Source organism: Phytophthora cinnamomi (assembly GCF_018691715.1).
Source record: "Phytophthora cinnamomi strain GKB4 chromosome Unknown Contig16, whole genome shotgun sequence".
Lineage (NCBI taxonomy): Eukaryota > Oomycota > Peronosporomycetes > Peronosporales > Peronosporaceae > Phytophthora > Phytophthora cinnamomi.
In genome coordinates, this window is record NW_027150949.1 from 502,501 (window position 1) to 528,889 (window position 26,389).

General features: G+C 53.5%; 7 protein-coding genes across 7 annotated transcripts; 5 read left to right on the forward strand and 2 right to left on the reverse strand.

Annotated features, from left to right (window-relative positions):
* Nucleotides 1-6,933: 6,933 nt before the first annotated feature.
* Nucleotides 6,934-7,937, forward strand: IUM83_02394 (FAD synthase; the record flags this gene model as incomplete). Its single annotated transcript, XM_067926307.1, has 4 exons — nucleotides 6,934-7,002; nucleotides 7,068-7,271; nucleotides 7,358-7,627; nucleotides 7,698-7,937. The coding sequence occupies 4 exons, from the start codon at nucleotides 6,934-6,936 to the stop codon at nucleotides 7,935-7,937; spliced, it is 783 nt and encodes a 260-aa protein (XP_067796410.1).
* Nucleotides 7,938-14,158: 6,221 nt separating this feature from the next.
* On the reverse strand, nucleotides 14,159-17,335 carry IUM83_02395 (Enhancer of mRNA-decapping protein; the record flags this gene model as incomplete). Its single annotated transcript, XM_067926308.1, has 1 exon — nucleotides 14,159-17,335. One exon carries the CDS (start codon nucleotides 17,333-17,335, stop codon nucleotides 14,159-14,161), a length of 3,177 nt encoding a protein of 1,058 aa, XP_067796411.1.
* Nucleotides 17,336-17,624: 289 nt separating this feature from the next.
* IUM83_02396 (FAD synthase) lies at nucleotides 17,625-18,632 on the reverse strand (the record flags this gene model as incomplete). Its single annotated transcript, XM_067926309.1, has 4 exons — nucleotides 17,625-17,870; nucleotides 17,938-18,213; nucleotides 18,282-18,485; nucleotides 18,555-18,632. 4 exons carry the CDS (start codon nucleotides 18,630-18,632, stop codon nucleotides 17,625-17,627), a joined length of 804 nt encoding a protein of 267 aa, XP_067796695.1.
* Nucleotides 18,633-19,385: 753 nt separating this feature from the next.
* On the forward strand, nucleotides 19,386-20,416 carry IUM83_02397 (FAD synthase; the record flags this gene model as incomplete). The annotated part of the gene is made up of 4 exons (XM_067926310.1): nucleotides 19,386-19,463; nucleotides 19,533-19,736; nucleotides 19,827-20,102; nucleotides 20,174-20,416. 4 exons carry the CDS (start codon nucleotides 19,386-19,388, stop codon nucleotides 20,414-20,416), a joined length of 801 nt encoding a protein of 266 aa, XP_067796696.1.
* Nucleotides 20,417-20,826: 410 nt separating this feature from the next.
* IUM83_02398 (glycoside hydrolase family 17-like protein) lies at nucleotides 20,827-21,849 on the forward strand (the record flags this gene model as incomplete). The annotated part of the gene is made up of 1 exon (XM_067926311.1): nucleotides 20,827-21,849. One exon carries the CDS (start codon nucleotides 20,827-20,829, stop codon nucleotides 21,847-21,849), a length of 1,023 nt encoding a protein of 340 aa, XP_067796692.1.
* Nucleotides 21,850-22,676: 827 nt separating this feature from the next.
* Nucleotides 22,677-24,626, forward strand: IUM83_02399 (Long-chain-fatty-acid--CoA ligase ACSBG2; the record flags this gene model as incomplete). Its single annotated transcript, XM_067926312.1, has 1 exon — nucleotides 22,677-24,626. The coding sequence occupies one exon, from the start codon at nucleotides 22,677-22,679 to the stop codon at nucleotides 24,624-24,626; it is 1,950 nt and encodes a 649-aa protein (XP_067796693.1).
* Nucleotides 24,627-24,906: 280 nt separating this feature from the next.
* On the forward strand, nucleotides 24,907-26,027 carry IUM83_02400 (Voltage-gated Ion Channel (VIC) Superfamily; the record flags this gene model as incomplete). Its single annotated transcript, XM_067926313.1, has 6 exons — nucleotides 24,907-25,319; nucleotides 25,396-25,462; nucleotides 25,529-25,654; nucleotides 25,714-25,751; nucleotides 25,819-25,882; nucleotides 25,998-26,027. The coding sequence occupies 6 exons, from the start codon at nucleotides 24,907-24,909 to the stop codon at nucleotides 26,025-26,027; spliced, it is 738 nt and encodes a 245-aa protein (XP_067796718.1).
* Nucleotides 26,028-26,389: the final 362 nt, after the last annotated feature.

Sequence of the window (26,389 nt, forward strand, 5' to 3'; positions counted from 1 at the left end):
GAGTCGAGCAACAAGAGCCACCGCGCTCTGGTGCACACGCGAAGCAGGAGCAACAAGCACTGCGCTTCGCGTGTGTGAGTCTTGAGGCCAGTCGGGTACAGAAGCACGTGGAAAAGGCATGCCTCCGCCCGGGATTGAACCGGGGACCTTCTGTTTACAAGACAGATGCTCTACCACTGAGCCACACAGGCGTAACTTTTACTCGCTAGACCACCATTTTTCACCCACTCAAAATGCCACACATCATGCCACAAATAAACACAACACACGCGAACAAAACACTATCGTATCGTACACACCGCACCGCTTTACTCATCCACCTACCCACCACACTACGCCTATCGTGCAGCGAAACCACCGCCAAACAAGAGATAGGGCTCCCCGCACCAATCAACACCACCCTGCGCGTTTTCGCGCGCGCGCAAACACACACACACACACACACACACACACACACACACACACACACACACACACACACACACACACCACCACCACCACCACCACTACAACAACCTCGAACCTACCGCACGCTACACAATACGATCGTGTCACGATTGCTCTGTCATACGATCGGATCATTCGTTGCCTGGGCTTGCCGTCAAAACGATTCCTAGCCGCCGAACCCTGTTGCCAGATTTCGGAGCAACAATGTAACCAATTGCTACGTCTGCAATCTGTTATATGCCTCCCCGCCATCAAGAAGAATCCTTGGACCCAGTGCGAAAATGGCTATTGTGCTTGCAAGCTCAGCTCGGACACAGATTGTGGCGCACCTTCCCCACCCCGGGCTAGACCGCCGATCTCGCACCTCCCTAAAGTCGTGTCGTAGTCAGTGTAGTCGCTGACTCGACTGCCGCCATCGGCCACTATGCCCTCGTTACGTGTGTGTGTGTGTGTGTGCGCGTGTGTGCGTGTTGCTACTGCGACCGACTGGGCGACACCTCGCCTTCTACGAAATCTTGCCTGACTTTGACCAAACCAAGCGCTGCTGCACGCACATATCCCAAACGAGAGTCGATCAGCAATGTGTTGTCAGGCGAGCGGCGTTGCTCGTAGCAACAGACACTCGTGCGCCAATGTGCTGCATGTCGGATTCGAGCGGCGTTGTCAAAATAAGTTGGGTCGAGCACTTGTGTGGATAAGTGAGTGTGCATGACAGGGGGCAGGACGAACAGCTGGGGTTGCGTGGTGTGCTGAAACGAGATGAGATGCATGAGGGCTAAAAATGGGTGTAGAGTCGAGCAACAAGAGCCACCGCGCTCTGGTGCACACGCGAAGCAGGAGCAACAAGCACTGCGCTTCGCGTGTGTGAGTCTTGAGGCCAGTCGGGTACAGAAGCACGTGGAAAAGGCATGCCTCCGCCCGGGATTGAACCGGGGACCTTCTGTTTACAAGACAGATGCTCTACCACTGAGCCACACAGGCGTAACTTTTACTCGCTAGACCACCATTTTTCACCCACTCAAAATGCCACACATCATGCCACAAATAAACACAACACACGCGAACAAAACACTATCGTATCGTACACACCGCACCGCTTTACTCATCCACCTACCCACCACACTACGCCTATCGTGCAGCGAAACCACCGCCAAACAAGAGATAGGGCTCCCCGCACCAATCAACACCACCCTGCGCGTTTTCGCGCGCGCGCAAACACACACACACACACCACACACACACACACACACACACACACACACACACACACACACCACCACCACCACCACCACTACAACAACCTCGAACCTACCGCACGCTACACAATACGATCGTGTCACGATTGCTCTGTCATACGATCGGATCATTCGTTGCCTGGGCTTGCCGTCAAAACGATTCCTAGCCGCCGAACCCTGTTGCCAGATTTCGGAGCAACAATGTAACCAATTGCTACGTCTGCAATCTGTTATATGCCTCCCCCGCCATCAAGAAGAATCCTTGGACCCAGTGCGAAAATGGCTATTGTGCTTGCAAGCTCAGCTCGGACACAGATTGTGGCGCACCTTCCCCACCCCGGGCTAGACCGCCGATCTCGCACCTCCCTAAAGTCGTGTCGTAGTCAGTGTAGTCGCTGACTCGACTGCCGCCATCGGCCACTATGCCCTCGTTACGTGTGTGTGTGTGTGTGTGTGTGTGTGCGTGTTGCTACTGCGACCGACCGGGCGACACCTCGCCTTCTACGAAATCTTGCCTGACTTTGACCAAACCAAGCGCTGCTGCACGCACATATCCCAAACGAGAGTCGATCAGCAATGTGTTGTCAGGCGAGCGGCGTTGCTCGTAGCAACAGACACTCGTGCGCCAATGTGCTGCATGTCGGATTCGAGCGGCGTTGTCAAAATAAGTTGGGTCGAGCACTTGTGTGGATAAGTGAGTGTGCATGACAGGGGGCAGGACGAACAGCTGGGGTTGCGTGGTGTGCTGAAACGAGATGAGATGCATGAGGGCTAAAAATGGGTGTAGAGTCGAGCAACAAGAGCCACCGCGCTCTGGTGCACACGCGAAGCAGGAGCAACAAGCACTGCGCTTCGCGTGTGTGAGTCTTGAGGCCAGTCGGGTACAGAAGCACGTGGAAAAGGCATGCCTCCGCCCGGGATTGAACCGGGGACCTTCTGTTTACAAGACAGATGCTCTACCACTGAGCCACACAGGCGTAACTTTTACTCGCTAGACCACCATTTTTCACCCACTCAAAATGCCACACATCATGCCACAAATAAACACAACACACGCGAACAAAACACTATCGTATCGTACACACCGCACCGCTTTACTCATCCACCTACCCACCACACTACGCCTATCGTGCAGCGAAACCACCGCCAAACAAGAGATAGGGCTCCCCGCACCAATCAACACCACCCTGCGCGTTTTCGCGCGCGCGCAAACACACACACACACACACACACACACACACACACACACACACACACACACACACACACACACACACACACACACACACACACACACACACACACACACACACACACACACACACACACACACACACACCACCACCACCACCACCACCACCACTACAACAACCTCGAACCTACCGCACGCTACACAATACGATCGGATCATTCGTTGCCTGGGCTTGCCGTCAAAACGATTCCTAGCCGCCGATCCCTGTTGCCAGATTTCGGAGCAACAATGTAACCAATTGCTGCGTCTGCAATCTGTTATATGCCTCCCCCGCCATCAAAAAGGCAGCGATTGCAATCCGCACTGCGTTTCAGCTGCGCGTGTGGCGAGGGCCACCTAACACGGCGCACGCAGCATCCGTGTTGACCCAAGTCGTTTCAGTACCCACTCGCTTAGAGCGGGCGGAGCGACCAACATATACGACGCGGGGGTGGACGCGCTCACCACGATCCAATTCCACGGCCGCTGAGCATCCGACACCTTCAAACTCTACACGCGCGTGTGCCCAGAGTCCGTCGCAAACATCGCAGCATTGATGATCAGCGGTCCAAGGGCTTCTACAGCACTGGCGTAGCGGAATGTATCTACCACCCTTTTCGGATTGGGGGGGGGGGGGCTCAACCCGGACCCTTCGGGCAGTACTACAGCGCGGTAGATGCATTTCCGTTAACGTGTTAAGTTTGCCCCTACCGTCTGTGCAAACGCACCATAGCAATAGGAACAATCACTGAAAATCCGGTGTCGATCACTCACACAAGGATGCTTCTCACTACAGCTAACACAGACGTCTACTCGTTGCACCTTAGACCCGTGGCGATCAAATTCTCTGCTCTGCATGACAAAAGTGTTCTAGTAGAATTAGCGCGGTCAAATAGTGTATAAAGTTAGCGTGTTATCAAGCGGAGAAGAAGGCGTGGTCGAACACCCAGAGTCTACCCACACTGTAAATGACCACTGCATCAATATCGAATGCATTTCAGTCTACAACTAGGTTATATGGACCTGTGACGACGTGGAGCGAACAACAAGAGAAGTGAAGATGATTGATTGATTGATGAAGATGATTTACGTGTATTTGTAAGTTGCACATGAACGTGTATCACGGGCGGCGACGTTTGTTCAGCGCATAGGAGTCGCTCGCTCGCTGTGAAGCTTTCCTACGCCGCCCCGAACACCGTACCCCGTCGGTGTTGTCGCCGGCAGTCCACCGGGGAATATGCAGTGAGTGACCAGGTATGGAAAGCATTGCACCATCCTGTGCAACCAGAGGTTCGGATCGAACACCTGTAGCTGCACTATCCTGTGCAGATTCCGCCGGAGCACGTGACATGTTGCCAGTGTCTATGCCTTCAACCGTCCGCTTGACTACAGGCGTCGGTGCGTTGCGCAACGCATTTTCATCGACAGGGGGTCGCCGAGACATATTGTCCGGTACATGTGCATACATTAGTGAGCGTATTTGATTCTGCGCTTTGCAGCGCTAGTGTAGGGGGCCCAAACACAATGTCTCCAGGTTCGACCGGCTTAGTGACAAGCAATGGTGGACTTGCATGTGTCGAAGTGAGTGTGGAACGCGCCTGCCTATGCGAAGCAGGCCTCACAAATCGCAGTTCCGGATCTGGCATTCCAGGGCACTGTAGCTGGGCAAACTGGGTAGCTTCTATGATGTGAAAGCACGTAGCCGCTTTTTTTAAACTGGGCACATGCACGTCCTTCCCGTGGCATCCACCACCCAGCCGCTTGCAGGCATCCCAACCCACATAATGCGAGCGTAGTTTACAGAATTGTAAGACCTTCTTGCGTCGGAAGGCCGTGTAGCAGCACCATTTTCGGCAGAAGCAGCAGCAGCTGCTTCGAGCTCGACTTCTACATCCACACATCGTGGTCCCGGCGATACCCGGACACGCACCGAATTACTTCCCTCGACGTGATGTACTATCTCCGCCCTCAGTGCCTTCTTTTTGTCCGCTGCTAAAAAAGCTGCTTTTAGCCGCTCAGACACTTTGGAGCTCGCATCAAATGCTCCCATAGAAGATTCATATGCAATCCGCGACAAATCTAGACGTGAAACGAGCTCGGTCGGGGTGGCCTTCTTGCTGTCGTTCACAAGTTTGAGTGTGTAGTGGTAGGTCTCAAGCGGATTATTTGTGGCTGCATATCCAGGACGCGATTACATATGTGCGCTTTCTAACAAAGGCCTGCTCATCAGCGGCAAAGTGCAAATCGTACAAATTGCGAAAGATCAGCTGGATCGACACCCCATCCAATTTAGCTTCGTGTGCATGCTTAATTACGTTTTATGTGACGTGGAACCAGCACATCAGGATGACACTATCGGGTAGATCGCCTGCACATGCTTTGTATTGCGCCTTATCGGCTGTATCGACGTCCATCATAACGAAATCAGGAGAAAACCCAACGTGAAATTCCTGTAGCACCACGCGTTTTAAAAACGCTAGGCACCACGAAATATCAACACCTCTGCGTTGAGAAGTACAGCAATAAACAACAGGATGAAATCCATCACTAAGATCCGAAATCCCAAGTACAAAAACAGGGTAACCTTGTTTCACAATACTGTGAGTGCTATCTAGATGCAGCATCGTTCGTAAATCAGGGTCGCGTTGAATATCAACGTAGCGCTCTACCAGCTGCATGCTTGTCAAACTAATTCGAAAGGGCCGAGCCACAGATCCTGTGCCTAGCACAGGATCGGCAACACCATTCTCAACCTTTGAGCCACACAATATCACCAAAGCATCGCGACCGCGATCGGCATCGATCACATCATCCATAGATTCTCGGAAAATCTCCAGTACTGGTGCCATTAAGTCCGGCTTGTTTTTCTGTCTCCATGACTTCACAAAATCTCTGCACCTTCTCAAGCGCAGGAACCACTCCCAGAATGTGCCGGTTCCTGATCTCACGACACAGAAATGAGTACGCCAACTGTGCCATCATCGATGGCGTATCCTTCAGTTTAGACTCGATATAATCTTTCATAGCTTGAGTCAGCTTTGCTTTTACAGGAGATGGCGGTGCATCTGTAGCCATGGAATGCTCTCCTTGGCCAAAAACAACAGTAAAATCAACTTCTTGGCACTTCAAGGTCTTGTAACGTGCAGAACAGAGATCACCGGACTCTTTGTAGCGCTGAGAAGTACATTTTGTCATTTTACATCTCATCTGGTGCGAGTTGGTAGCTAGCTCGTCCTCGCCGCGGTCCACGTGGTTCATTGTACAATCCAGAAGATCACTCTTCGCTGTAGTACAACTTCGACGCTGCTCCTTGAAATCCCGATACGAAATTGCATTCCCAGTTCTCCATAGTTCCTGTCACGGTAGCCGCACTCGACGACCGTCGTTCTCTTGCATGGCGGAGATTGAACAGTGCTAGTTAGTGGAATAAAGGGTGTGTGCTTTATTTTTACGGTTTGCTAACGGTGGTTTCATCCACTTTTGGACTGGGACGACTATACTTTGTTTTGGTAGTGTAACCCTTTAGTGATTGCTACCTTTTATTGCGTAAGTGTACACTCCAATTGTTTTAATGACCCTCTCTGGTTTTATAGTGATATAATCCTGGCGGATAGCTTCTTCTTTTTTACCACCAAATCAATAGTAATCACGGCGGTCCTCGGAAAACGACACTGATAAGCCAAAAAAAATATCAACTTTCGTGTCAACATTACACTGGAGTGAAATGTGCTATCCTAACACACAGCAATTACAGAAGCCGTCTGAGTATGATGCAATGATCATCTCGAAATAATATTTTTTATCCAATCATCGACAGTTCCTTTTTCACGCTCCCCTCTAAATCGATTTGAAACGAGCAGCTACAGCGTCGTTCCCGCAGTGCTCCCGCTCAGCTCGTGGGATGCTTGCAAAAACAATTATTCGAATTTGTTGAGAACCGTGATGCTGACCCGGCTCGCTGGACCTCTCTCACGCTCATCGCTGCTTCGATCGAGTCTTGCCAGCCTCTCCGCGCGCGCCATGTCGAGTCTCAACCCCGCTCCTCGCGCTGCCGTCTGCGTCATCGCCAACGAGGTGCTCACCGGGAAGGTGCGCGCCCCCAATTGAGACTCTGCCCTCTAGACTGGGCTCTGATACACTTGTCTGGACTGCAGACGCTGGACACCAACTCGCACTGGATCTCCAAGCTCATGTTCCGTCGGGGCGTCGACCTCAAGCGCGTCGTGGTGATCCCCGACGAGGAGGACGCCATCGTGTCCACGGTGCAGGAGCTCTCGCAGATGGTGGGGCCCAGCGGCTACGTGTTCACCACGGGAGGCATCGGCCCCACCCACGACGACATCACGTACGAGAGCGTGGTAGGAATTACCCACTGTTTTTGTTGCTTCAAAGGTGATTTTAAAGCACTACAGAGTAACTTGAATTTGAGTTTTTTTTTTGGTAGGCAAAGGCATTTGGCCTCGGTGTGGAGTTCCATGAAGCCACGCTGAAAGGACTAGAGGAGGCCATGGCAAAGCGCCCAGGGGGCATGACCGAGGGGCGTAAGCGCATGGCTCTGCTCCCCGCGGGCTGCAAGACGCTCACGACGGAGTTCTGGACGCCTATTGCCGTGGTGGAGAACGTGTACATTCTTCCGGGCATCCCGTCGATGGTGCGCTCCATGCTCACGTCGAATGAAGAGCATTTCGTGGGCGTGCCTATCTACCGCGCGATCGTGAGTGGAGTAACAGTTAGCTAGTTTTACAGTTGTCGTGGTGGTATTGATTTTTTTTCGTGTGCTGCAGGTGAAGACGTTGAAGCTGGAAGGTGACATCGCTGCAGAGTTGACGGCAGTGCAGAATGCGCACCCGAACATTGCGATCGGTAGCTACGTGAACTTGACGAAGGACGAGACGGGCGTGCGTGACACAAGCTTCAACACTCGACTAACTGTCGAAGGACGCGATGAGGCTGAGGTCAAGGAGGTCAGCGACGAGATCGCTCAACTCTTTGATGGCGAGAAGGTGGATGTTTCCGAGCACTAGAATGCTGTAATTTTGTGTGCGGCCTTAGAGATACATTCAACTAACGAAAACTGTGCTGAAGTTGTATCACCACTCATCATTCTCACTGTCGCTGCTGCTGTCGCATCTCCACTGTAGCGGGCACCACCACTTTTCTCGTTCCGTTCTCCCCACGCCCTGCCACCTCATTTGAGCCAGTTCTCTATAGTGTCTGATCTCCATCCGCACTGCGGGCATGAATTGCCAATCGTTCCGCTATCATTTTTGTCTCCATGATGAGTGCGCAGGTTGCCGCACTCGATCAATGTGCTCGTTAGGGCCAAAGTTACAGCTGGCGCACATGTAGGCGGTACCCATGAAGAGCTGGCGGAGCTGCTCGGACTGGAGATTGTTATCACGGCGCTGTTGCTGAAATTGCTTGCACGTTTGACCATGGTGCCACCCACGAGTGCTACAAGTCACGCACTTCTCAGCAGCCCAAGCGTCAATTGGGCAGTGAAAGTGTGCATTCACTTGGTCAAGCTACGACAACCTTCATCACGATGTACTTCCTTATCTCTTCGCGGTAGTAAGTGTGACCACACGTGCTCACAACAAAGAGATCATTCATTGGGTCCTCGTCTTGGCAAAAATGGCAGAGGGTTGTTTGCTGTGGTGGCGCTGGAGGCGGATAGCCTGAATCACCGTGACAGTCCCAATTCTTCACTGAGTGAACTGATCAACATCTCGTGTTGTGTATTGATTCAGGGTCGAGTTCCAATATGAACGTAGTCCCTTCGGGATTGATACGACGAAGCACTCTTATACCACCATCAATGGAATTCAAGCCGTTTGTTCGACGCAACAGAGAAATAATTGCTTGGTACATTTTGACGGTGAGGTCTAACGACGTCGACGGAGGGACATTATTGCTCACATCAGGTTCATGCTGCTTGGGCTCAGAACCCATTGCAAGCGCACAAATACGGCGAGACAGCGCCTCGCCGTCGTTTGGTTGCCTCTGTAGATGATGACGAGGTGCTTGGCCACTCGTTCGCTGTCTCTCATTCGATCTGCGGTTGCGCTTCGGGCGGCGAGCGACGGACCCTGCACGATTTTCAAGACTTGAATCCAAGTTTTGAACTGGGACAACTACTCACGGTGGTCGTGAACGCTGCTAGCCCAGTACGTGCCAGTGGAAGAATCGAGGACAGCATTCTCGACAATTACCGCCTGACTTATAAGTACGGCACTGGCGGGTCCCCCACTACGGCGAAGTAGGCCCTAGAAACGAAATTTACTTCCAGTGAGACAGAGGACACGAGATGAGGCCTTGTCCTGACGTCGAGTTGAATTTCTGCCAAACTCCGCTGAATTACAAGAAAGATTGAGGTGAAGGTGCTCCAATAGGGACACGAGGAAACAAGGAGGTTGAGAAAATGCCGTGTTGTGCTGGATGAGGGCACCTGAAGTCATGAAGGAACAAATCGCAACCGTGGCAGATGGACTCCATCTTGATGCCGAAGAGTGAAGCCCGTACAACTAAGCTCGCTGTTTGACTGTGCTGCTTACGAACACGCAACTATACCAGAGTCAGACGTCTACTTCTTGTATGCAGCGACATATTGTCCTCCTCCACCACAAATTCCTCTCCCTAATGCAGTGGAAATTTAAGTCTCGCTCGCAAATACAGCAGTAGTGTGCTATTAACCTGAGTGACTGTACTTGATTGCTAGGCGACATACACTGCTCTTATCGCGCCAGCAGGATGCTCAGGAAAATAGTTATGATGCCTCTACATCTGAGCTGGCCATACTGCAGATCGGAAAACAGCGAAGTTTCGCTGAAAATAATTTCCACGGAAGCACTGAACTGAGCGGACTGCCGAGGAGAAGGTGGCGAGCAGTTCGCATTTATCGGAACTGCCTAACATGAGTAGGTGGAATGAGTTCCAGCGAGCCAACAAAGGTAAGGGGTACACGCGGGCTGAAATGTCGCGCTTGTACCGTGAGTCTCAAGCCCGCGACAGTACCCCCGCAGCATCGTCACCGTACGAATCAATCACCACGGACTTGGACAGGTTGATGAGCGGTTCTGAAAGTTTTGATACGACATCATTTTCTGAACAAACTCGACGTCCGAATGCATGGAACGAGTTTCGACGTGAGTACGCACGGCGAGAGCTCTCAATGCAGGAGTTACGTGAGCTTTACTATGACCAGAAGCGTCGACCTGAATTCGAGATACCAAGTACACCGCCCGCAACGCGCCGACAGGAGAATGTTCCCTCGCAACCAGCAACTCCAACGTGGTCCGAAACTGCACGAGTATCCCAACGACGACCAGAGCCAAAGAAATCCAAAGTGTCATCGAAATTTCAACCGCCTCGAAACACTGAAAGTAGACCCAGTCTTCGCGGCAATGGCTTGCAACTTCATACAGCAAGTGCTGAGAGCGATCGTGCCAAAATACGAGCAGCTGTGGATCATCGAGCATTGGTGGCGGAACCGGAGAGGGTAAGGATCTCGAGAGAATCGCCAGCAGTACGATCCACCAAGTCAATTCCGACACGACATAAAGCTCAGCACTCTGCTGTTTCTAGAAGGTTGTTCCGGGAAAACGATGATCAGGAGCTGAAACCGGTCGAATTGTTGCGTGAGTCCTCCTCATTAACAAAGAATCGACGTTCCGGTTCTCCCAAGTCTGGAAGGTTTTCAAACCGCCTCAACCGTGATCAAGGATTGCTAACTCGGGTGCTGCAACGAGAGGAAGTTCTTGTTGCCCGGCCAGTACCTGACGATGGTGGGGTCTATTTCAATCCAAGCCGCGTTTTGCTATCTACCATGCTTGATGGTAGTGATTTGAATCTCCCAAGCAGCGTCTGGGCCGGTGAAGTTGACGGATTTCCCGTGGCAGTTAGAATTATTGGGCCCACGACAGTGGTGACTGAAGACAGTCTGAGGAAAGACGTATCGGCGATGATGAGAGCCGAAAACCAACACACCGTGACTCCGCTAGGTTACACTCACGTGGAATCGGTAGATGGATCGCTTGCACTAGCCGTCGTCATGGATTTCATGCCGGGAGGAGATTTACGATCTGCCATCCGTCAAGGCCAGTTGAACTTGAAGCAAAAGAGCGATGTCTTGTTTCAAGTTCTTGACGCTCTAGAATTCCTTCACCGACAAAACATCGCGCACCGCCATTTGAACCCGTCAACCATACTTCTATCGCAAGCGACGGATGTAGCAAAGCTGCGAGACTTCGGGATATCCACTTACAAGATTCAAGGCCCAACAAATGCTTCCTCTTTCAGATCTATTTGGCAAGATTCTGATGCAGGACAAGACAGCAACATTCGAACTCAAGATACCCAAGTGTGCACAGTCTGCACGTTTATCAATCCCCAAAGCTCCCAAAACTGTGAGATGTGCGCTGCAGAGCTCGTCAACATTGCAGCTACATCGGCCTCTCTCGCTGGCGAAGATTGGGAATGCATTAAGTGCACTTTAGTCAACAAATGTACAAACGAGGTGTGCAAGGTTTGCGGGGGCAGCAAGTTGGCGACAATAGAAAGCAACAACGAACTCGAAAAACTACTCCTGGAAACAGTCCGCGACAGTACACCTCCCAGTGACAGAGCCGCTGCAGCCTGGTATCTACCACCTGAGGTGAACAACTCGGGCCAGCATTTCGAAGACTACAAAAAATTCGACATCTTCTCATTCACGGTCTTGGTGGCGGAAATGCTGCTTGAAGCCGACTGTCCGGTGCCAACTCAAGATGGACTATTGGTCCGACTCGGTCGTTTGAGAGTGAATGGCAGACACTGCCCGTGCTTGGAAGAACTGATCGAACAAGGCTGGAACCAAGATCCAAAAGCTCGTCCTGACGTCGATGCCGTAAGGCGCCAGCTCACTCGAGTGTTCGAAGCACTGGGCGTTTAGCTACTACAAGGGGACGGGAACCACATGTAGTAGATTGATAAGCGGAAACAAGATCTGTATTTGTTTGACATTTCTACCTGTGCTACTCCGTTCATTGCGCAGAATGGAGCATGGAGTTGAGTACGTGGTGCAGCAGGGTGTACTGAGAGTCGCGGAACGCTCCTGAAGCACGCCAACAAAGCTTTGGTCGTGAACGTCCATCTCCAGCAGCGACCTAAAGTACACGGCCAGTTCAGCATCGTAGACGGTACGCTGCGGCAACCGCTGCTCAGTCGATAATATAAATTCGTTAGGGCGTCATCACACGCTTTCTGTGAATGAATCAAAGCAATAATAACTCTTCTGGTGGCTGGGATGCTGCTGCTGAGATGTGAGACCCGGAAGTGAACCTAAGGCCAACTTTACGCCAGCCTGCCCTCGTTAAGCAAACGTCACCGGGAAAGAGACTATTTTGCAGGCATCCGGTTCCGTTTCCTGATAAAGGTTCAAGAAACCAAAACGGACACCGGGCAGTTCCTGGTGTAGATTGAAACCAACAATGACCACAACACGGGGCTCTCCGTTCAACCTTTTACAAGATGGTTGGCGAGGATACAAGAGCGACATTCTGCCATATCTGGAGAAAATGGGAGCGCAGTGACACTGCAACATCTAGACCAGCTTGCCCCCCCCCCTAGATGAGGAGATTTCATTTCATTTCAAGGTTGAGGGTGTATTGAGTACATTTAACCTTTGTAAGGTAACGACCAAGCAGACACACCGTCAGCGCCAAGCTCATAACTCTTGACAAATGGTTGAAACGGTCCACTTGACTTCCGTCGATGATGAGATGAAGGTGTGTGTGAACGCAACTGGCGATTCTGTACCCCAAAGCTTATCTCAACAGTCAGCGGAGAGGAAAACCGGTCCGCCAACGCAAACTGAAGAAAAAGCCACACAGACAGCAAGGAACGCAGGGACTCCAACAGCTAAACCAAGGGTAAAGCAGTCGATTGAGAATGCAATTCGTCATCACGAAGCAGCTATCAAAGCAGAAGAAGAACGCCTCAAGAAGCATGAAGAACACATTCGCATGCGTGTGGGTGCGAGTCCTACGGAAACGGACAAAACAGCACTCCAAGCAAAAATAAAGGAAATGCAACAGCGATTGGCCGTATTCATGTACGTAGTACAACGCATTCCGAGGCGGCATGATCTCGGCAACAGACAGCGCGGGGTTTTGACAATGAGGGAGATTTTTTGCTTAAAAAATCGGCTACCAGTCCTCGCTATGCGTCTCGAGATCGTGGTCTGTCTAGTGTATAATTTTCTACCAACCTTTGAAGACATTCAACTGAGAGAACTGTCTCACGGGGTGATATGTGGATTATTTGGTACGGAGCTCCAAAGCAAGAAATAGTTAGAGGCTCAACTCAACTGCCGTATCGTTTTGGATCCTGACGCAGGGGAAGTCAGGGTTTACTGTGTTCAGAATGAAAGACACAAAATTGAAGTGGTGCTGGGTCAGAAGATTGCCCAAGAGCGAGCTAAAATGGATAGAGACGTTCTGGAAGTTTACATGGAAGCCACACGCGTGGTACTGGAAAATGGTTTCGTCATCTTGGAGTTGCTCTTCGCCAATGAGTTTTCGACTTGTTTGTGAGCAATATGCGCCAGAGAACAGAAGCTGAGATGTATCGATGGATGGAAAGCCTGCAACAAGCCCACAGGTACGGTAAGTCGTCAACTTCAAACTCCCACGGTGCGGTCGATTGAAATGCCGACGAGAAGGTCTCAGCTACGACCGATCCATGACGAAGAAAATTGCCAAGTAGGTCTACGATAACCTTCTAGCTGAGGGGGTGAAGCGTTGGTTGTATCCCCAATGCTCATTGGTCCGGGCTGAGCAGCAAAAGCTTTGGGACCGATCTTCGTTTGATACATGTACGATTGGGCAGAAACTACTTGCTTATATGTTGTGGATGGTGACTATGACCTTCTGCAACCACGCATGCTGTAGTGAATGCTTTGACAGTCAGCTGAACTGCGCTACCCTCCCTCCCAAGTGTTCCCGCTGTGATCGGTTAATCATCGACATGTTGGAACACTAAAATCATGGATTCGCTGGTGGAGAAAGCAGTGTCACAGGGTCAAGAGCATCTTAGGTCCATAGCCTACCTACCGGTATCGCTGCTGCGTGTCGCCAGGTCTCTCGAGCACGGCGCCATAACGGCAAAGGGACCTCTATTCAGCATGTAGTCTACAGGAAATATAAGAACAACCAACGGAAACAAAGTCTGTATTTGTTTGACATTTCTACCTGTGCTACGTCGATAATTACGCAGAGTTGAGCATGGAGTTGAGTACGTGGTGCAGCAGGGTGTACTGAGAGTCCCGGTACTCCGCCGGCACGCTGTTCAACCCTGTCTGAAGCTCCTGCAAAACACTCGTCACGAAGCCGGCAATGCTCTGATCGCGAACGTTCATCACCAGCAGCGACTCGCGCAGCCAGTTTAGCTTCGTCTCCAGGTCGTCCGCAAGGTCGGCACCCAACTGCTGAACCAGACACAGGATCAGCATCTGCGAGAGCTTGGGCGGGCGGCTGCTGAGGACAAGTCGAGGGTCGCACTGCTGGCACGTGAATGCTACTAGGTTCACGCTCTGTGCGCCCAGTGCAAACTTGAACGCCTCCTCCCAGTCATTTCGTGCCAGGTAGTCGAGCACCGTGCCCTTCTGTGCCTCCAACTGAAGCTCCTCAGGAGACTTCGCCGCAGGTACCAGTGCTCCATTCACTCCGCCAGCATTGACTGCTGTGCTCAACTGTTCCACCTTCTGGGACAGACTTTCCACCACCTTAGTCAACTGTTCTAGCTGGCTCGCAACCTTAGCGTTACTGGTGTTCTGTCCGCTGCCTTCAAACGCAGTGCGCGTTCCCTGTACGAAGGTGTCGTTAATCTGCTCAAACATCTTCTGCGTGGCGGCCTGGAAAGACGGGATCAAAATGTCCTGGAAGCACTCACGGAACGATTCACGCACGGGCTGACGGACGTCTTCAACCACACGTTGCACCATATCATCGACGCCATTGGCGAGCTGGTCCGGCAACGACGTCGCCAGGGAGTCATCCAGCTTCTGCTCCATCAACGGAATCAGCTTCTCGCTAATCACATGCTGGAACCCATTCTGCACCGGCTTCATGAAGTTGTTCTCCATCGTGTGCAGCACGATGCGACCCATGGCGGGCACCAGCACGGACTGCAGCTGCTTCTGGATCGACTTTTCCACCTGAGTCGATACCTGGGCGGTGAGGTGGTTGCCCAAGCTGCCCATAACTACGCGCATCTGTTCCCGGAGCTCCTCATCGCGTTGAAGCTGCGCTGCTTCCATGCGGCGAAGCGATGCAAGGAGCGTCTGCTGCTGTGTTTCACTCGCGGTGTCGTCAATGGATGGTTCGTACTGCACCGACGCTTCGTCCTGGAAAGCACGAACCGAGGATGACGGAGATGAGCGATTGTAGAACCGCAGGTTTGGAAGCGATCCATCATCACCAGCCACGGAAGACGCGGACACAGATACAGCATCGTCACCGGTAGCTAGATGCAGAGAGCGGGCACCAGCGCTCCGAGTGCTTCGCGTACTGCGAGCACCCGGCGATGAAGGAGTTGGAGGAAGTCCGTTAACCCCAGAGCGAAGTGGAACATGCTGGTCGGTGTCTCCCTCTTCTTCCTCCTCTTCGTATTCCGGTGCCTGCGCGTCAATCTCCGTCTCAGGAGCCGAGATCGCAGCGGTAGCAGCACGTGGGGACTCGGCTGCAGTCTGGTACGACGTCTCGATGTTTTCTCCTTCGGTCGTCACAGCGCCGACCGTTTGGCCAACGTTCTCGCCGGCCTCGACCTCGTCCTCAAGCGACCCGCGCGCGCCCGGGATAAAGCACTCACTCGCCGCGACATGATACCGCTGGATAGCCTGCGTCTGAAGACAGTACAACTGCATGGAGAAGTTAAGTCCGCCCGCGAAGTCGCTGCCATCACGAGCTGATTGGCTCTGTCCTGTCCGGTTCAGCAGACCCATACTGAGCACGGGGTACGCGAGCGCGAACTCGGTCACGTTGTCGAAGCGGCGAGGCGTGCGCGCGTCCGTGCTAGGCGCCAGGTGGAAGGCGTACACCAGGGGCTTCGAACGGTCGGCGACAAACAGGAACTGCGTGGTGGGGTCGAAGATGGTCTCGTGGATGAGCTCCGACTCCTCCTGCGGTTCGTCGCGAATCTTCACCGTCTGGAAGCACACGGGGGCCGAGTTCTCGGTCAGCGCCGCGTTCCACAGCGACAGGCGCGTGTTGGCCTCGCCGCCGATCAGCAGACCGGGCTGGTTCAGGAAGTTCCCGCCGTAGAAGTGCAGGCTGTTGACCTGCTCGCCCCTGAAGGGCTCGAACCGCTGGATGAACTCTGCCGGCTGGCCGGGCAGGCGGCCCTGCACGCGGTACACCTGCACGAAGCCGTCGCTGCCGGCCGTGACGACGCACTCGCCGGTGCCGGGGGAGAAGGCCACGTCGTTGATCTGGCCCGACGTCTGGCCGCACACGACGCTGACGTCGTAGAGGTTCTCTGCGCCCGCTCCGTCGGCGTCCACGCCCGTGAGGTCGGCGACGAACACGACGCTGCCGTTGGCGATGGCGATCTTGCTCGAGTCGGCCGGGTGCCACTTGACGCGCTGCGCCTGCGTGGGCACGAGCTTGACGAGCTCGCGGCTCATGGGGTCGTTCTGGATGGCCCACACGGCCACGTGGTGGTCCGAGCCGGCGCTCAGCAGCAGGTCCGCCTTGCTGTTGAAGAAGGCCAGCTCCGTCACGGCGTGGTGCTCGTGCTTGCGCAGCAGCAGCCGGTCCACGGAGCTCTGGCTGATGACGCGCACGAGGCCGTTGCGGATCGGGTACGAGATGAAGTGCTCGTTCACCGACAGGAGGCTGCCGAGCTGCGCCGCGCGCTCCGAGTTGTACAGCGTGATGGGCATCACCTCCAGCGGCGCGCGGCCGTCGCCCTCCCCGCGGGGCGCGTAGTCCACGCTCTCGCCGCTGAGGCGCACGCCGGGGGGCGAGAGCGTGGCAGTGGCGGACGCCTCCCCGGCCGCGCGGCGCGGCGAGCCCGCCAGCGAGCTGGAGGCGGAGGCAGAGGCGGATCCACCCACGTTGCCGTTGCTGTGGACGTTGCTGCTGCCGCGTGGCGCGGCGGGGAACAAGCCGCCGGTCGACGAGAGGCTGGGCACCGGCTGGAACTGCGGGAACTGCGCGCGCGGCGGCGGGAAGGCCATGGGCAGGACGGGGCGCATGTGCGCGGAGGCGGAGGAGGCCAGGAACTGCTGCAGGAACTGGTTCTGGCTCTGGCTGGCCGGTGGCGGCGCCGGGAATGGAGCGGAGGGAGGCGCTTGGTGCTGCAGCAGCTGGTGCAGCGGGTTGCTGCTCTGCGTGAGCTCGGGGGACGCGTGGTCCAGCGGCGAGAAGCGCGGCGCCGGCGGCATGGGCGCGCTGCCTGGAGGCGGAGGCGGCTGCGGTGCGCCGCTGCTGGCCGCGCTGCTGCTGCGGCTGTGGCCCGTGCTCATGGAGACGAAGGCTCGAGGCTCGAGGCTTGAGACTCGAGGCGGCGAGATGCGAAGTGGGCGGAAGAGCGGAGGGGGAGAGGAGGGGCGACAGCGGGATTTGGCTCGGAAGGCGGGCGGGTCATCCCTCCGAAAGACTAGATTGGTAATTAGGATGAGGGAAATTACATGATGTAGTATTAATTTTGTAGGACGTCTCGGTGGTCGATGGCTACATGACGGGGTTTTCGGGGTGGAAGACTTGGCCATTGAAGAGCTGGACGAGCGTGTCGCTGACGCTTTTGACCTCGCGGAGGTCACGGCCTTCCACGGTCAGACGCGTGTTGAAGCTCGTATCACGCGTGCCAGTCTTCTCCTCGGTCAGGTTGACGTAGCTGCTAATGATGACGCTCGGATGCTGCTTCTGCACGGCTTTGAGAGGGCCTGCGAGCGCGCCTTCACGCTCCAACGTGTTCACCTTGACGAGGAAGGCAGCGAGGTTAAGTACCATTACCATGATGCAGCAGAGCAACAGTGCAACGTACGATGATGCGGTGGATCGGCATGCCGACGAAGTGTTCCTCATTGCAGGTCAGCATATCCTTGACCATGGATGGGATGCCCGGCAAGATGTACACGTTCTCCACGACAGCGATCGGCGTCCAGCCCGATCCGTGCAGGGTCTTGCAGCCTTCGGGCAAAACCGCCATGCGCTTCACGCCGACGTTCATCTTGAACGTCGGGAACTTCTCCTCAAGACTCTTGGTCATGGCCGTCATGGTTGGCTCATGGAGTGCGACGCCCAACCCGAACGCCTTCGCCTGCAGCACCAATTCACCACTAGCCTTAGCATAGAGTGTAAAGCTCGTAGATGCAGCGCCAGCCTTACGATGCTCTCGTAGGTGATGTCGTCGTGCGTGGGGCCAATGCCACCCGTCGTGAAGACGTAGCCCTTGGGCCCCACGAAGTCAGACAGCTCCCTGACCGTCTTGATGATGGCGTCTTCCTCGTCGGGGATGACGACGACGCGCTTGAGGTCGACGCCCCGACGGAACATGAGCTTGGCGATGAAGTGCGAGTTGGTGTCGAGCGTCTGCAGTCCGGCCGGGCAAGTGTGTCAGAGCGCAATCTAGAGGGCAGAGTCTCATTTGGGGGTGTGCACCTTCCCAGTGAGCACTTCATTGGCGATGACGCAGACAGCGGCGCGGGGTGCTGCGGATGTAGGAGTGGATGAGGCCATGGTGCGTGTGGAGGCGGATGCACCGAAGCGGGGAAGACGAGGGATGCAGCTTCGGGGACGCCACATACGTGCAGTACAATCGAAAGTGATCAGTTTGGTGCGAACGTAATTATCCGATAACGGGGCAAAATGGACTACACTTATTTTCACTATGCGGACCGTTGAAGGTGTGTGCGCAACTAGTTTCTGACGGTGAAGCAGAGCCTCTGGTGTTCGCAGTGCAGTAATGTCGATGGTTGAAATGAAAGCGATAGGTGGTTGTAGCTATAAGCTGCTAGCAATCTTCAATGAGCTGCCATCGAAGGAAAACGTTGACGAATTGGTACAGCGGAACGTCATCGCCAGCGATTGATAGGCGTTGCGTTCTCCAAGGAGCGAAGGCTATCCTCAGGTTCTAGTAGAACACCAGAGTCTCTAAGTCAACACCTGCATCGCATCGCCGTCTTAAACGTGAACCGTGAACGGACTTCGCGGCAGAAGCTCGTCCGTCAACATCGCCGGCCGCGGACACTTTGTTGCCCCATGACTTCTGACCAGGAGCAATCCGATACCTCCGAGGTACTTAGTACAAAAAGCGCCATGTCGTCGTGGCTGGCGGCATGGAGAAGCACACGACTGCACCAACCGCTTTCTCCATGCACGTAAAATTGGCTGCAAATGATTGCGTCGACACTTCGGATATCAATTCCCCCGCGATATCTTGAGTAGCAATCCTTGATCACCTCGGCACTTGACAAGTACTTCACACGCACCATGGCCTCATCCACTCCTACATCCGCAGCACCCCGCGCCGCCGTCTGCGTCATTGCCAATGAAGTGCTCACTGGGAAGGTGCACACCCCCAAATGAGACTCTGCCCTCTAGATTGCGCTCTGACACACTTGCCCGGCCGGACTGCAGACGCTCGACACCAACTCGCACTTCATCGCCAAGCTCATGTTCCGTCGGGGCGTCGACCTCAAGCGCGTCGTCGTCATCCCCGACGAGGAAGACGCCATCATCAAGACGGTCAGGGAGCTGTCCGACTTCGTGGGGCCCAAGGGCTACGTCTTCACGACGGGTGGCATTGGCCCCACGCACGACGACATCACCTACGAGAGCATCGTAAGGCTGCAGCTCTGTTTTTGCGATAGTATCGGAGCGACTGAGCGAGTGTACTAATGCCGATGAAACTGGTGATATATGATGGTGAAGGCGAAGGCGTTCGGTGTGGGTGTCGCGCTGCACGAGCCTACAATGGCCGCCATGAAGAAGTTCGGGGAGGAAAAATTCCCCGACATCCCGTTCGACGATAGCGTCAAGCGGATGGCGATTTTCCCTGTTGGATGCAAGCTGCTGCCTTCATCGGGTTGGACGCCGATCGCAGTCGTTGAGAACGTGTACATCTTGCCGGGCATCCCATCCATGGTCAAGGATATGCTGACCTGTAACGAAGAGCACTTCGTCGGCGTGCCGATCCACCGCATCATCGTACGCTGTGCTATTGCTCGGCTGCATCTTGGTATTAGTATGTACTCAATGTTGCTGTCGTGCATGTGCAGGTGAACACGTTGGAGTATGAAGGCACACTTGCTGGCTCTCTCAAAGCTGTGCAGAAGCAGCACCCGAATGTCATCATCGGCAGCTACGTCAACCTGACCGAGGAGAAGACTGGCACGCGCGATACGAGCTTCAATACTCGCCTCACTGTGGAAGGCCGGAACGCGGAGGAGGTGAGAGGCGTTGGAAACAAGCTCGTCGAGTTGTTCAAGGGCACAATTGCAGATCCCAGCACCGCTGTATAACTTCGTCATATTTCCCCGGCGTGATAGCTTTGCTGCATCGAACGATGGCCCCCACTAGGAGGATGCGGGATTGTGTGACACAATTTGTGTCCACTTCCACACAACACGAACTCAAACTCATTAGTAGCACCTGAAATACTTGTGTGATAGGTACCTACCATTTTGCATCTGGACATTTTCAGTACACGATAGTCAATTTGACTTTGGTGTTCATTCGCGAGTGCTCTCCATGCCAAGGATAGGCACGGACATGGCCAGATATCTCGTGGTTATCGTGATGTAACGCTTTCATGGCGGTCACTACACTAATGTAGCTAAGAGGTCTTGCTTGCATTGCCTCCTATCGATGCTCGATTCCCAGTTCTCACTTTTCAATTCGCTTCCGCTCAAGAACCTGTCCGCTTGAAGTCATGGTCGCGATTGCTGCAGCCTTCGCGTTTGCTGCAGCTACCATAGCGGTGAGCACCCCGTTCTCGGCCGCTGCGTACAACAACATGGCCACGACCTACGACCCCATGCACTCGCTGGACTACCCGTTGCTAGAAACCGAGGTGCTGAACGCCACCAAACTGGCGGCGTCGATCGACATGGATCTCGCCATGGTCTCTCGCTATTTCACGGACGCGCGCACCTACTACTCGCAGTATTACGGCGTCCCGGTGGCGAAGTATGCTGCCATGAACAACGTGAAGCTGCACCTTGGCGTTTTCATGACGAGTGAATCCTGGCAGTCGGTTGAAATCGAAAACGCTGTAGCTGCCGTGAAGAGCTACCCGGGTACTGTGAAGACTATCCTGGTGGGCAACGAGAACCTGATGAGCGGGACGAAAGCAGCCGATATCCTCAAGATCGTTTCCACGATCAAGTCCGCCTTGGGGAGCAAACTTGCAGCTACCGTCAAGTTTGGCACGGTGCAACGCATCACCGAGTACTTGGACTCGACCTATGACAAGGAGACTGCCAGCTTAGCAGCCAACCTGGACGTATTGGGTGTGAACATTTACCCATTCTTCGACAGCGGATACAACACGAACAAACCTGTCGCGATTTTGGACTCAGCCTGGAACGCCATGGCAAAGAAGTTCTCCTCGAAGAAGATGGTACTCTACGAAACCGGATTCCCTACGGGAGGCGCCACATCGACTGTTTCCGGCGTGACGCCTTCGATCTCTGAGTCGATCAAGTACTACCACGCGGTGGCCAACTGGGTCCCCAAAACTGCTTCCAGTGCCAGCTCTGCCCCGCTCAAGTTTTGGTTCTCCTTCTTCGACCGTCGACCCGATGATACTTCCATGGGCACGGTGGAGTTGGAAAGGCACTTCGGTCTGTTCACGTACAAGCGTCTGGCGAAATGCAAAGACCCCGACTACCCGCGCTCGTTGGCGAGCTCTACCATGTCGGGTGCGCAACTAAAATCCCTCCGCGGACTTTAACCTGACTGTGGCAAATAGCAGCTCAGCGCTGCTGGACTTGTTGCATTTTCATCCAACTTCGAGCAGCTCTTGAAAGGAAAGAGGGCACCCGATGTCGGATACACTGTTCATACACACAGTCGACCATGTACGAGTTAAGAGCATGAAGCTCCATGCACTACTTTGACGATGATGACCACCAAAACCGTTTGTCTTTAATCGTGTTGTGTTTTCTGTTGCAGCTGTTGCAAACGATGGCTGTAGGTGCAACCTAGCTAAACGTGCTTTAGGCGCCGCTAAGTGACGTTGAGTTAAAGGCACAGTACAGTGTAACGAGACTCGTAGGTTCCTGCAGTGGCAACCTGCAAACACGACAAAAGCGTAGAGCTTTCAAAGCTCGGGCGATCGACCGAGCGTGAACATGATTTGTCCCAATGCAATTGCCACGAGTTCGAGGGTGAGGGCCCACATAATCAACATATGATTGCCAGCGTTGACAAACTATGTAAACAGTGCCATCATCTTGCGCGTGGACACGCATGTTGGAGGAAAAAACGGACAGCGCAAAGCAAACTCTATGTATTGCAAACCGATCCCAGTTCCTATCGTGGTTGCAAGCTCACTTGCTTGAATTTGGGTGCGCCGCCTTCGTGTTCTAAGAATCCTAAGTTTATACGCACAAGCACCCAAGCACCCATCTTCACCGCCTGCGTCAAGGATACAAATTCCCACAGCGCTAAACAACAGGATACTGTATCGTCAAATCTCCCAACCCTCCTCTGCTCTCAGTGAATTTTGTGGTTCAGGGCGTCATTGTCCAATTTGCTAGAACAAGCACGCACGAAACCATGGGAGTCTGGAAGACTAACCAACTCGCACAGGTGCGCGTAAGTACTCCAGAAAACGGTAAGACCGACCTTGCCGCGCGCGAGCCTGTCACAGTACTGGACGCTTTCAAGGATATCGTAGCTCATGTGCCGAACGGGAGAGCTCTCAGCATCAAGAAGGACGGTGAGTGGATCACATACACCTGGCAGCAGTACTATGACATTAGCCAGCAGTTCGCGCGTGCGCTCATCCACGTCGGCGTGGCACCTCACGAAGCAGTCAATGTGCTCGGCCCGAACTGCCCCGAATGGCTCTTCACCAACATGGGGGCAATCATGGCCGGTGCGGTAATTGCGGGTGTCTACGTTACGAGCACCCCAGAAGCTTGTCAGTACATATCTGCGCACTGCGAGGCTAAGGTCGTGGTGGTGTCCGACAAAGGACAACTTGACAAGTACCTGTCCGTTCTGGATCAGCTCCCTAAACTGAAGGCCCTTGTCGTGTGGAACGAGAACGATGCCCCCCAAGAAGCCCATTACAGAGTACCAATCTACTCATTCAACGACTTCCTGAACCTACGTGAGAGCGTGAAGGCGGGTCTACTTGACGAAAGGATGAATGCACAGCAACCTGGTCACTGCTGCACGCTGATCTACACCTCCGGCACGACGGGCCCCCCGAAGGCTGTCATGATTTCTCACGACAACTTGACGTGGACAGTGGCTGCGGCCATGAATACACTGAAGGCTTTCTCAGAGGCAAAGCGGTCGGTGAGTTTCTTGCCACTCTCTCACGTCGCTGCTCAAATTCTTGACATTCATCTACCACTAGCCATCGGCTCTGAAGTGTTTTTTGCGGGCCCCGACGCTCTTCGTGGAGGGCTGTTGGGCACGCTGCAAGAAGTTCGGCCCAACTTTTTCTTTGGTGTGCCTCGTGTCTGGGAGAAAATGATGGAGTCTTTGAAGGAGAAACTTGGTAGTTCACCGGAAGGTCTCAAGAAGTCGTTGTTGGCGTGGGCAATGGCCCAAGGTGCCGATTACGCCGATCAGTCGCAGTTTGGTGCAGACTCCGCAGCAAGCTGGAGCTTCTGGGCAGCAGATTACTTGCTACTGAGCAAAGTGCGTAATGCTCTTGGCCTGGATGAGTGTTCAATCTTCTTGACGGGTGCCGCTCCTATCGCGCCTGACGTCATTCGGTTCTTCAGCACGCTTAATATCCCGCTGTACGAGCTCTTCGGGCAGTCTGAATGCACGGGACCTCATTCGATCAACTACCCGGGCATGTGGAAGATCGGCACTGTTGGACCTGAAATGGAGGGGACCCGCACGCGGATCGACCCGGACACGGGTGAGATTCAGTACACAGGTCGCCACATTTTCATGGGCTACCTCAAGGATGAAGCTGCCACCAAAGCAACGCTTGATGAGGACGGCTGGCTATACTCAGGTGATGTCGGCGAGGTTGACAATGATGGGTTTCTCTCCATTACAGGAAGGATCAAGGAGATCATCATCACCTCGGGTGGCGAAAATATTCCCCCGATCTTGATTGAGAATGCGCTGAAGTCCGAACTCCCAGCACTCGCAAATGTCCTGGTCATTGGCGAAAAGCGCAAGTTCCTCACGTTCCTGTGTTCTCTGCGGGTGGAACCTGATGCTGTCACCGCTGCCCCAACCAATAAGCTTGACAAAGTGGCTCTATCTGTGGCGAAAGAGATGGGAAGTGAAGCTACAACTGTTCCGGAAGCGCAGGAGTGTGAGAAATTCTGCAAGTACATCGAGGAAGGAATAGCGCGAGCCAACGAAAAGGCCGCCTCACGTGCTCAGTACGTTCAAAAGTTTGTCATCATTCCGCGTGACTTCTCTATCGATGGAAACGAGCTCACACCCACCATGAAGGTGAAGCGATCGGTTGTGGAGAAGAAGTACAGCCAGGAAGTCGAGCAGATGTACGCTCATGCTTATCTGTAAAGGAAAAGGCATCACCAAGACAGCTTATATAGTTCGCCCGTGGAATTAATAGTTTTCTTGATAGTAGATGACATGACATCAAATCATTACTATCAAATGAACAATGCAATGCAGTAAGGGCACGCCCAAATCGGTTCGAATGAAGGCAGCATTGAAAATAGCTTCCCGAGTTGGTTGCGTGTTCATGTGAATCATAAGTTTTTTTTTGGCCTCGTTCTCACCATTGTGCATTGTCGGATTGAAAGGAGGCAGTGGACAGTGGACGGTGGTCCATCGCAGCATGGGCAAAGGGTGGAATTTGATCAAGAGTACTGCAGGTCCTCGCGCGGCGGAGGGAGCAGCAGCCAGTCACCCAGGTGAGTATCACCTCGGAAAAGCTGGTCGGCTATGGTTGGCTGCACTAGGTGGCACTCGCGCTGAGGTGGTGCCAGCATCGAACCGAGTATCGCTCAAAGTGGCGGAACAGGAGCGCCAAATTCGTCTCGCGCGTTCGAACCGAACGCACAAGTACATGATACTTCCTGATTCAATCTTTCGCTATTGCTGGGACCTTTTGTTGGCTGTCACGACCATCCTACTCATCTGGCGGGTGCCGTACACTATTGCGTTTGGTGAAAGCGATCTCTGGTACTGGAATGCTTTTAATAAGAGCACCGACGCAATCTACCTACTCGACGTCATCTTAAACTTCCGGTGATCATCCCGCACCAAACGTCTCACAAGTAGGAATAACCGGAGATTGAGCTGACGTTGCTTTTTTGGTATTCAGGACAGGGTACGTAGAGGACACGGAGATCATCATGGATAGCCGCCTTGTCGCCAAGCACTATATACGAGTAAGTTTTCTGTTAATCGGCCAAATGCTTGTTATTATTCACGCCCGATCCCTGGAATCTCCGCAGACTTGGTTTTTTGTTGACCTCATCGGCTCAATTCCGGTTGAATACATTTTCAACACCAGTTCTGGTGGGTTCTCTGGGGTAGAACGGAAAGCGTTTAAGGCCTCTGTAAAATACTTGAAAGTCCCGGTAAGCTAATGCTACCACAAATTCAGGATTGATAGCTTGCTGACCTTTTTGCTTTACAGAAACTCTTTCGTATCACTCGCCTCATCAAATTCGTGCAGTAAGTTGCAATTTCCGCATCAGCCCCAGGAACCTTAATAAGCCCTCACCGCTTTCTTGGTTCGTAGGAAATACATGAAATTCGCGTACGCCGTTCAGGTGTTTGCATGCTACATCTCGTTCATCCACTGGGTAGCTTGTCTTTGGGCTGGGCCGATGATCGGCCTCGTAGATATCGAAGATGACCAAATCGCATACAACGAGGCACTTTATTCAGCGGTGTTACTGCTAATGAATATCTCCGCAGTCGCAGTCGAACCGAAGTGGCAGTTTTTGAGTGCAGTTCTCGGAGTCGTCGGCTTTTTATTTCAGTGCCTAACACTGGCAAGCATCACGGCTGGAGTCATCGGCTCTAGTTCACGCGCCCTCCAATATCAAGAAAAAGTGCGGATGGTCATGAGTGATCTCAAGGCGCTACACGTACCAGGCGAGTTGCGTAAAGCTACAAAAAACTACTACGAGACTCTTTGGCGAATGAAAAATACCTCCGATCGGTATGAGAAAGCCATTTATGAGGACGAAGACCTGTCCCCAGCATTGCGCGCAGAAATTGCTCTGTACATCCACAGGAACCTCATTGCTACAGTGCCCTTGTTTCAGGGTTGCTCTGATTCTTGTCTCGCAGCATGTGTCATGAGA